The 11,167-nt window shown below is 49.9% G+C and overlaps 1 protein-coding gene across 1 annotated transcript in view; it reads left to right on the top strand.

Moving 5' to 3' along the window:
• Positions 1–11,016, top strand: part of zfpm2a (zinc finger protein, FOG family member 2a) — a gene marked incomplete at its 3' end in the record, with an annotated part of 104,582 nt that extends 93,566 nt beyond the window's left edge. The window contains exons 6-8 of the mRNA XM_079165126.1: positions 6,969–7,175; positions 7,837–8,064; positions 8,468–11,016. Coding sequence (XP_079021252.1) covers positions 6,969–7,175; positions 7,837–8,064; positions 8,468–11,016 — 2,984 coding nt within the window. The remainder of the gene's footprint in view (positions 1–6,968; positions 7,176–7,836; positions 8,065–8,467) is intronic.
• Positions 11,017–11,167: the final 151 nt, after the last annotated feature.

Raw genomic sequence — 11,167 nt, 5'->3', positions numbered from 1 at the left:
GAGGCACTTTGCAAAAGAGAAATGTGTGTGTTTTTAAAGGCGCAAATCAACGAGCGTTCACGAAGGGAAACAGACACTTCATACATTCTCTTCGTCAGATCAATAATGCTGAATTTCAAAATGGATGACAGGTGCATCTCCCTGGCTGTCTGTCCTTCTGGAGAGGGAGAAAATAACTGCCAGCACCAGAAAGCCAAAATAGACCTTTCCAAAAGAGGAGAGACAGTGGAGGAGAGAGGCTCCCATTTTTTTTTTTTTTAAACGGCAAGCATTTGCATTAGGGCTGGCATCCACCATACAACCCCCCCCCCCCCCCCCCCACCACCACACACACACACTTAAAAACGCACACAGACTGGCAAGCCTGGCCCATGTGGCGTGGGGCCGGAGCCATGTTGGAGGAACCACTGAGGCGCGTGGACGATGGCGCGCCGCTCTCCCAGGACAAACCGAGCTCACCGGCGTTGGCCCTCCGCCGTTCACCTGCTCCCGCCGAGGCATGATGGGTAGAGGGGACACGGGCCACGGGGCCGCAGCTGGAGGAGGGGGAGGGGGGGGGGGGGGTACAGCGACACAGAGGCGCCCTGTCACGATGGGGTCTTCTGGTCCCATTAGCAGGGCTCGGTCAGGACGGGGCCCTCGACCAGCCTGCCGCCGCAGCGGGGGGCCCGCAGTAAACACATGTCGACCGGCCCCAGCCGGGACACAGGCAGCGCTACCCGCGGAGGGGGGCGGCTAATGGAGCGCTCAGTGGGACGAACCTGTCCAAATAAAGAATAAAGCGGTGTGGCGCGGGAAGAGGAGCCAGTCAGAGTCGACTCCACTCTGCCGTGGAACAGGGAGGAGCCGACTGTGTGTGGCAGCTAATGAGGGGGAGCAGCTTTGTGCTGGAGCAATTTGGGGCTGTTATTGTCTCAGAGTGACAGCGCAGAACTCACACGTGTTACCTGCAATAGAGAAGGGGAGAATTATCCTCGATAGCCCTGTGTTTTTGACAGAGGGGGTTTTGTTTTTTGGATAAAATGTCCAAAACATTTTTTTTTTTTTGGAGCATCTTAAAATAGTTTCTTTAAAAATCTGATTAAAACAGGTGATGTTTGGAGTTTTACATTTTCCTCCATTAAATATGAACACATTTCTATAAATTGAAAACATTGCATTGCACTCTAATATAGCTGCTAATTCACATCTCCAGTTTTTTTTTTTTCTTTCACTCCCTCTCTCTCTCTCTCTCAAAATGATTACAACACCATTACCAGGCAAACATCCTCCTGCCAGTGTCGTTCTCACTGTGTCGAACAAGCGTCTCCAGAGACTAGACGGAGACTCCGTTCTTTTTAATTTCAAAGTGAAACGTTTTTAATTTTTTTTTTTTTTTTTTAACCCCAGCAAAACATTCGCTGAATCACTGCAGTATTCTGTGTCTTCAAACAGTTCATGAATGTGCGCTGAATGACATTGTTCGGCTCCGCGCTGCTTTTAATGTCTTTGTTGCTCGTGAATGTATACCGGAGAGGGGAGCGGCGTGTGCGCAGGCTCCCCTGGGAGGACTTCTTTTTTTTTTTTTTTAATTTGTGGATTCTGACCCGCGTGCCATTCGCTCGAGGCCATCCATGAGCTCTCGGTTGCCGACTATATCTGCAAACGAAAACCACAAAAAAAACATTTGATGCTAAAAATTAGTGTGGACGCTGCAGTGCAGAAGGGGGATGAATCTGTGTGTGTGTGTGTGTGTGTGGGGGGGGGGGGGGGGGGGGGGGGGCAAGACAAGGCGAGTCAGGGCTCTGTAAACACATATTTACTGAAATATGTATTTAGTCCTCTGGGATTTTTTTTCTGCTGCAATTAAAAACATTTAGAAATCTAAAATATGTAAAAAGATAATAATGATACTAAATAATGATAATGATACTAAAAATTATTTGTAAATATGCAAAATAAACTTTCTGGTATGCTTGATCAGTGCCATTACAGTAATGAATCTATACCAGACACAATATTATTTAACATAAAAATAGAAAAATAATTCATAGATTTTAGTCCCACATTCAAGCTTACTCGACGCAAAGATCAAGTCCAAATGAAGTCAGAAGAATGACTTTTTGTATCCCCACACATTCCTCACGAGAGAGGAAGGTGTGTAGCTCCTACCTGCTGTAGGACGCACAGGCGGTCTGGCGCCTACACGCTGCTCTGCCATGTCTGAGGCGTCTCTGCATCATCACAGCAACAAGAACACACATCCACCGCGCTGCGGGTTGAGCAAGAGAAGAGCGCCTCCTGGTGGCCGGGACACCACAGAGGAGGAAGGAGGAAGGAAGGAAGGAAGGAAGGAGGGAGGGAAGAGAGATGAAAGGGGGTGAGGGGGGGAGAGTCAATCTGTGTCAGTGCCTTGGTGAAATAATAGTAGAGTCAGCTAATTCTAGTTTAGTGTACCGTCAATAATAGTAAGCTTGTTTGACCCCGTGAATGATGTTCCCTGCTCGGGACTAACTCAGCGTTTCCTCTCTCTCTCTCTGCTGGCTTATGAGGGATCGTGACGGTGAGCTTGACAGCCATGAGTCACCCTAATGTGTGTGTGAAACGGTCCAAATATTTACCTGCGTTCGCGAGGAGGCCGTTTCGCGCGCTCACCTGTGTGCTGTCAGTCAGGGCGCAGGATCTATATTGTTCATCCGCGGTTTGTGGCACAAACAAGATCCGAGGGAAGTTGACCGGGAAGTGATGAAGCTCAGTTTAAAAAGATGAAATAAATAATGCAATGGTTAACAACGGCGCCGACGCAGCTACTTGATATGCGCAGGTGCGATGGAAGCTTGTTCCCGTTTGACCGCGAGGAGTTTGGGGATCTGATGTGAAGACAAGAGGAGTAGAGAGGTCTTTAATTACAACCCTCTCTGTGGCTTCAGGCGCCACTAGCCTCGCTTCGCAATTAAGACCAGCAGTTAGCGCGAGGGGGCCAACAGACGGAGACGACAACTTAAAGGAGCAGAAGAAGAAGAAAAAAAGAAAAAAAAATCCGAACCGAGTTGACAAAGAGAAATTAGATGTAGATTTGAAACTTTTGCTCTTTTAAAAATGCATTAAGTGGCACTTCTTCTCCCCTGTTTCTCTAAGTGCCCCGTGGTGCTTTAAGGCACGTGACCCCTGGGTGCCAATGGGCCCCAGAAGCCCCATTGAGCCCCTCCCTGTGATATGTGGCTGCGGTGCAGTGGGGGCCGTATACACGGGCGCCGTAATGGCCTCTGCATGGGTAATGTGTTTGGACAGATGGGAGAGGCAAGTGCTGATGTGCTTAACTACGCATTTTACAGCTCAACTATTAAAGAGTTGTGCTGTTTACACACCAACATTTTTGAATACCTGTCTTCAGGCCAGTTTAATTATCCGGGCCCCTTCTGTTATTTATTTATTTGTATAATTTTTTTGCCCGCTTTGTTGTCTCTCAGCTTTTTGCACGAGGCGTGAGAGATTTGTTTGCGGGTTTCATTAAGATACGGGGGTCGGCAGCACGGTTTGCAGAGAGCCAAAAAAATAAAATAAAAATTATTCCTGCCCAAGTATCTCATGCTCTATTCTCCTTACCCCCTCTCCCCCCATACATACACAGATACTGTACACATCCGTTTTCTTATAAAGTCATTTAAAGTGAGGAAATTAAAAAATGCCCTGTGATGCCTGCACTTTGAAATCTCTCGGGGCTTTAGGCGAAAGGGAGGCGACACTCGGCCCCCCCCGAGTCCCTGTGATTCATCCTGAGACATTTGATTAGTTTATAAGTGCTTATAGAAGGGAAAAAAGGGGGTCTGCATTATAATTTTTTGTTTCATGAATTCCCTCATATGTTCATCTTCAACTGCGTGTTCAAATGAAGCGTTAATCAAAGGGGAGGAGAGGAGGAGAGGGCATTTAGCCAGCAGAGCCGCAGTCTCAGGGCCTCAGTGAGCTGGTGGATATGCTATTGAGAGACTGCAGGAAGCAGTGGTTTTTTAATTATCTGGACTACGTACAGGATGCCGTTTTTTGATTGTTTTAATGAGGCAGCTGGCCTATTGTCTCCCTTTAATTCCTCCATTGTTTTTAGAATATGTCATAGTTCTTTATTCTTTTATCAGGTGCTCTGCAGGAGGATTCAGACAATAGCCGTCGTTCCAACTGCATTGGCCGCTGCACAAAGGCAGCTCACTGCAGACAGTTAGCAGGCAAACAAGTGCAAATCGCGAGCTGCACTTTTCTCCCCCCGGCCTTTCCCCCAGTTTCGCCACTCAACGGGTTTTTTTTACGGTCCTTTCGCTCCAACTCTTGACCCCATCCCGGCTCAACTCTTTCACCGCCATTGTCGTCGGTGGCTCACCTGCGTTTCTGTGATTTAAATCACTTGTCTTGAAAAGGGGCTGGCAGAGGGAAACAGCCATGACCAATCTTTCCGTTGAGCTCCTTCATGGAATATATGTATATTTTCTTTTGTCTGTTGCCCACCTGTTCTCTATGCCTTGCATCTTCTCATGTGCATGATGCACGCAGTTGATACGTGTGCAAACGTGCAGATGTTACGGCTGCACAATCACACATTTGGTGTGAGGTGTAGTTTCAAACCATAATCCTGCAGCCGGAGCACATGTATCTCGGTAGCTCGTCTTGGTTGAGTGACTGTAACAAGTGCTGCCTCAGTGTTTTTGTGTGGCTCGGTAAAACTGGGACACGCAGTCCTAAAAACTCACTTCCAGCATTCCTCGCACACAACAGATGGATCCGCAGCACTCTTGGCTGAAGGGATGCAATCGCAGTGCATATTCCGCCGGAGAAAAAAAAAAAGGGAAAAAAAACGCAGTAAAAACATTTAATCGGCTTCATTTGGGCTGAGGGGGAAGAGTACAGCATCTTTGATTTGGATTGATCCAAAAGAACACTGATTTGTATCGGAGCGTGAGCGGGGCCTAGTTCATAATTCTCTTTGTAAGCCGAGCGCGTGTGAACTAAGAGATCCATTCGGAGGCGAGAAACTTTTTGTGGCTGCGACTGCGATATGTTCCCCGCCATTGTCGCTGGCAGTTTGTATCTACCTTGATGGTAACTTGGGCAGACAGTGGAGGGGAGTTTTGTTATTTTAATTAGGAGATAAAAATTCAAAGGGCCTCTCCAGGCACTGTGTGGTATGACAGAATCAAAACGATGAAGTGGAGCGGCCTGAAGTGTGCGTCTCGTCACAGCAGATTGGCCGACAGATAGGCGCTGCTCTTTAAAGCGCCGCTGACATGCACACGCTGGCACACACACACACACACACACACACACACACACACACACAGGAAGGAAGCCTGCACACAAATGGGACTTTGAAAGATAGCATATTTTAATACTATTTCACTCCTTTGACACGTTTGTGCTGGTCTAATTTCCAGTGCTTCACCGGCAGATAGGAAGGGGCTAGGGAGGTTTTAATCAAAACAGCGATGTGAAATCTGTAATATTCAATTTGGAATTAAAATAATGGGGCAAATCCAGGAGGAGAACCTATGATTTACACATAAAGCATGTCGTAATGGTGTGAAGTCCTGGTGGCTGTGTTCTCATCCCCAATAGCTCTGGATTGTTGTCATGCAGAGCTGCACTGGAGAACCTTCACTGCGCCTGCGAGGTGGTTTTAAACATGAGTAATCAGTGTTCCATGTATGTGTGTGTGTGTGTGTGTGTGTGTGTGTGTGTGTGTGTGTGTGTGTGTGTGTGTGTGTGTGTGTGTGTGTGTGTGTGTGTGTGTGTGTGTGTGTGTGTGTGTGTGTGTGTGTGTGTGTGTGTGTGGTGGGGCTTTTCTAGCCTCCCCCCGCCTTCACACCTCTCTCCTCAGGACTCTCTTTATTCCACATCAGCCGGGGCTCAAAATCACATGTCCCCTCTCAGCCTGACACTCCGTCGCCATGTTTGCACATCTTTGAGAGCCAACAGCGGCGCTTTAATTAATTGTCCGGCTTTCCTCAGAAACAATGTCCTAATTCTGCCATTTAGCAGGAGCGTATCATGGTTTGTTGTTATCTCCCCGGCCAGATTTCTGTAAATAGTCACATTAAAAACTTTAATCTCTTCAATGGAAAATGAAGTGCAGCTGAAAAGCCTGTCATGTGCCGAGATAAATATTATCTAAGCTAAAACCTTCACTCTCTCTTCCCTCCCCGCTTCCTTCCTCACCCCCCCCCCCCCCCTTTTCTCTGACTTAATGAATATGTTCAGAAGATTTCAGAGGAACGCTTAATCCCAAAACACAACAATCTAATAATGTGAAGGACCTGTCTCAGTGTTCTAGCTGACAACAGCAACTGTAGGCTACAGTTTACCCCGGCTGAGGTCTGCCTTGCTGCCGGAAAAGACGTTTGAGTGACAGTAAAAAGACAGAAATGACCTTTTAAAGGGTTCGTCCACCCAATTTTGCCAAAAACACATTTTCTCATTCACCTCTGCTTGCATAGTTTTGGCTTGATTTGAACAGGTTTTTAGATTATCAGTCTATGAGATTTCCGCCGACACGCCAAATCAGTGGAGGTGAATGGGATTTCATGCGCAGTGCCCATAGCCTTGACATTTAGGTGTCTTTCCAGAAACAGTTTCTCCGTCTTCAGACCTTTTCTTGGCGCTACCTCAAAAACAGCCCCCATGATCCAGAGCAATGGGTGGGCACTGATTTTGGAAAGACGCGTTGCTGTGGAAACGTTCGAATGCCATTTTTTCCCAATGCTGTGACGACCACAAACACCATTTCACTGATATGCAACATGCCATTAAAAACGCTGAGTTGTACAGATGTCGTGCACGCCACCCAAGGCGAGCACGAGTATGAGTTCTTAAGTTGCATAACGCCCTGACATTCAAGTCCAGAACGACTCGCGTGTACGCGCAGCAAAAGCTTCTTGTTTTGTTGTTTTTCTTCCCTCGCAGCAAGCATTTAATCGTCTCCTCCATCTCTCTGCTTTGTCCAGGTGGCCAACTGTGGTGCACCACCACCAAGAACATGATGGAGGGCGAGGAGCTGGTGGCGTTCGCCGTGGACTTTGACTCGCGTCTGCAGGCGGTGAACCACATGTCTCTGAGCGAGGGCATGTACCCAGCCAGGCTGCTGGACAGCATCCAGCTCCTGCCGCAGCAGGCCGCCATGGCGTCCATCCTGCCCACCGCCATCGTCAACAGTAAGTGTCCGTGCGCCGAAACAGGAGCGCGGGGAGCTGGAACGAGACGGGCCTTTGTTTAGACGCGCGTGCATGCTCTTGTTCTATCTCCCCTTCCGTCTCTCTCTCTTTCTCTCTCTCTCTCTCTCACACACACACACACACACACACACACGAGTCCGCAGCCTGCACTCAGTCACCTGCTTAACAAGGAGCGTCGTCTCCGCCGGGCGTAGATTAACCCAGATGAGTCTCTGCACTGGAGATAAGAGCCATCGACCTTCAAGTTTTGGGTTCACATAAACACACAGCGGCTCGCACGAACGTGTTAATTGCAAAATACACGCCTCATGCAAATAGTGTGTTTGTTTACTTAGCGAGGGCTATCTGGGTTCAGCTCGACAGGGAGGCTTCTGTAAGCAGATGGTCCAGTGTTCTTGTTTGCCCTTGAGAAAGGGCACCAACCGAGTGGTAGCAACGCAGCGATACGCAGCAGCTGAGGATTTGGTGGAAAAAGCCTTTTAACACGGGCTTTGAGAGTCAGAGCTGTACAAGTGGAGAAGGAGGAGTATATGTGTGGGTGCGTGCATGCATGCGCGCAAGCTCTTTATCTTTGTGCATGAATGTGCTGGATATATCCTGATATCGTGTCCCCTTTGTCCCCTTTTCCGTGTCCCTCCAGAGGACATCTTCCCTTGCAAGGCATGTGGAATCTGGTTTCGGAGCGAGAGGAACCTGCAGGCCCATCTGATGTACTACTGCAGCGGGCGGCTGAGGGAGCAAGAGACGGTGGTGGAGGAAAACGACAACGGTCCCCATCAGACGGCCAGCATGTGCCCCTTCCCGCAGTGCAACAAGAGCTTCTCCGGAGCCAGGGCCCTGGAAATGCACTTGAGCACCTCACACAGTGGTGAGTGACAGCGTCATGCATGAAAGAGTTTGTGCAAAAAAAAACTGGATTATAAACACATCAGATTGAAAACATTGTTTTGTTTTCTTTGTATATTACTGTTCTTGATGATGGCTACTTTCAATTCATTGCTAAAAGAAAGGGGGTCTGAAGTGTTTTAGAAAAAAGACGCAAGGACAGAGTTCTACACTGGTTTGGAAAAATGTCATTTCTTTTCAAAAAAATATACATATCCTCCTGTCAGCTACCACAGCTGACAGTTTATCCTTGAGCGAAAAAAATATCTAGTGGAGGGGAATAAGCTTGGCATAATGCATGAGCGTTTGATGGTTTCTACAGTTAACTCTAAAGGAGAAGTGGGAGGCGAGATTCTGAGCATTTCTCCCTTTTATCTCCTTCACAGGTGTCAAAATGGAAGAGAGCCTCCCTCCTGGCACCAGCTTGAAATGCACAATCTGTAACTACACGGCAGATTCTCTTATTACATTCCAGCATCACATCATGTCTCACCTGTCACAGGCGGCCTTCAGATGCAATCACTGCCGTATCAGCTTCCAGAGCCACAGGGAACTCTTACAGCATCAGGACTTACATGGGCACGGCAGCAAACTTCACAGGGAAGGCGACGGCACCGAGCATTCCCCCAGGGGGCCCGAGGAAAGCCTCCAGCAGCAGCAGCAGCAGGCCCGCGCTGAGCTGGCCAACAGGAAGGATGCTCTGCTGGGAAGTCCCAAAGGGACCCTCAGCAAGGAGACCAGCACAGACGGAGAGGCTGACAAGGCTGAGAAGAAGCCCATGCTGTCTGTTCAGAAGGGAGAGGCCCACCCAGGCAGCAAAGCCAGTTTTTCTTATACTAGGATCAAGTCTGAGCCCTCCAGCCCCCGGCTGGCCTCCTCCCCTGTGCAGCATAACATGCCTACATTTCCCATGGGCCCCTTCTTGTCTCAGTTTGCTTTCTCCCAAGACATTTCAGTAGTCCCGCAGGCTTCTGAGATTCTGGCTAAAATGTCAGAGCTCGTTCACCGGAGGCTGCGCCACGGAGGGAACAGCTACCCCCCTGTCATCTACAGTCCTCTCATGCCCAAAGGGGCCACCTGTTTCGAATGCAATATCACCTTCAGCAACCTGGACAACTATTTGGTCCACAAAAAGCACTACTGTAACAGCCGCTGGCAACACATGGCAAAGTCCCCGGACTTCTCCGCCCTCTCGGATAAGGTTCCCGAGGCGGTGAGCCCCAACAGCGGCCACAGTTCTGTTAGCATGTTGACCAGCTGCCACCCTACAGAGGCCGACAACCACATCATGCAGTCTGCCTGTCTGAACTCCAGTGTGTTGGACATGATCAACGCTGGGGCCAAAGAGCCTGAAAAGGATCTAGCCGGACAGGTGAAGAAGGTCTCTACCCCGACTGGGGCTGAGGAGAGGCTGAACGGCAAGCAGTTGGAGGGGAAAAGCCCCAGTACGGGTTTGGTGGAAAGTGACAATGACCCGAACAAGACAATCTGCGAGGCCTGCAATATCACCTTCAGCCGTCACGAGACCTTCATGGTCCACAAGCAGTACTACTGCGCCACGCGTCATGACCCGCCCATGAAACGCATGTCCAACAACAAGGTACCCTCCATGCAGAGAACCATAAGGGCCCGCAAGCGCAGGAAGATGTATGAGATGTGTCTCCCAGACCAGGACCACCAGAGGAACCCTATGGGTCAGCCAGGTTTCCTCGGAGTTCCTCCTATGAACCCTTGTACATCCCAGGAAGCTGTAGAGAGCCTAGCAGACCGCTTCCACCCGCGCTGTGACATCTTCCCCGGTATGGTACCCAAACACCTGGAGGCCTCCTTGACGGTCACTAAACCTATTCTGGCTCCCAAATGCAATACAGTGGAGCAGCAGGAGCTGGACGCCCCCATTGATCTCAGCAAAAAGTGTTCGCCCGTCTCCGACAAGACATGTAGCTCCCCTAAAAGACTGTTGGACTATCACGAATGTGCCGTGTGCAAGATCAGTTTTAACAAGGTGGAGAACTACCTGGCGCACAAACAGAACTTTTGCCCTGCAACAGCCGCCGCCGCTGCTGCCGCCGCCGCTCAACAACAACAGCAGCAGCAGCCACACAATGAGACTGGCAGCCTGGAGCCGACCATGTTCCCAGATGTGAAGAGCGAAGGCAATAACAACCCTGATGACGTCTACGATAAGAGCCCGGGCAAATGTGAGAAGAATGGCAACGGGAAGGGGATGGTGCAGAACGGAGGCTTGTTCCCCCCTCACCTGGGGACCGTGCCGGGACTCAAGCCTTTTGCTGAGCCCCAGCTCATCCCATCAAAAGACGAGAGCAAGAATATGTTTCTGCCCCACTGCCTTTATCCCGGAGCAATAAAGAAGGCGAAAGGTCCCGAGCAACTATCGCCGTATTTTGGGATAAAGCCAACCGATTATGTGACTGGGGGACCAGTGATGCAGGGAGAGGCAAGCGAGCAGGAGCAGAGCGTTAACGGGGGAGGAGGCGCAGGAGGAGGAGAGACGGGAGCCACCAGGGAGCAGGCCCAGCAGCCTGCTGCTAATGGCTGCCCCCACCCTGGCAAGGAGCCCCTTCCCCTACTCCCCAAAAACCGGGGCATGGTCATCGTCAACGGGGGGCACAAGCCCGAGGAGCGTTCGGGCACAGCTCCACCGCAGCAGGAGAATCAGCCCCAGCCAGACGGCCAACCTTCCAATCCGTCACCTACGTGGGCCGGCGAGAACCAGGCCGACTCCAACGAGAACATGTCGCCTTCCTCCAAGTCTCCGAGCGAGGAGGCGCCGCCCACAGCCAACAAAGGCGTGAACGGCTCTGGAAGTGGCAAGTACTGCCGCCTCTGTGATATCCAGTTCAACAACCTGTCAAACTTTATTACCCATAAGAAGTTTTACTGTTCATCACATGCTGCAGAGCATGTAAAATAAGAAGAAGACGACTCTTCTTCTCCCTCCCACACCTTTTTCCCCCCCACCCGACTTTTCCCCCCCTTTTTTCCTCCTTTGTTTTGGTACACTGTTGTGTCTGGAATAGTGCATCCTGCAGTGCTAAACGCTGCTTGTGGACAATCAAGAGAAG

The sequence above is a fragment of the Pholis gunnellus genome, assembly GCF_910591455.1.
Source record: "Pholis gunnellus genome assembly, chromosome: 8".
In the NCBI taxonomy this organism is placed as follows: domain Eukaryota; kingdom Metazoa; phylum Chordata; class Actinopteri; order Perciformes; family Pholidae; genus Pholis; species Pholis gunnellus.
The sequence above is the reverse complement of the archived record's forward strand: the minus strand, read 5'-3'. Positions and strand labels throughout refer to the sequence as shown.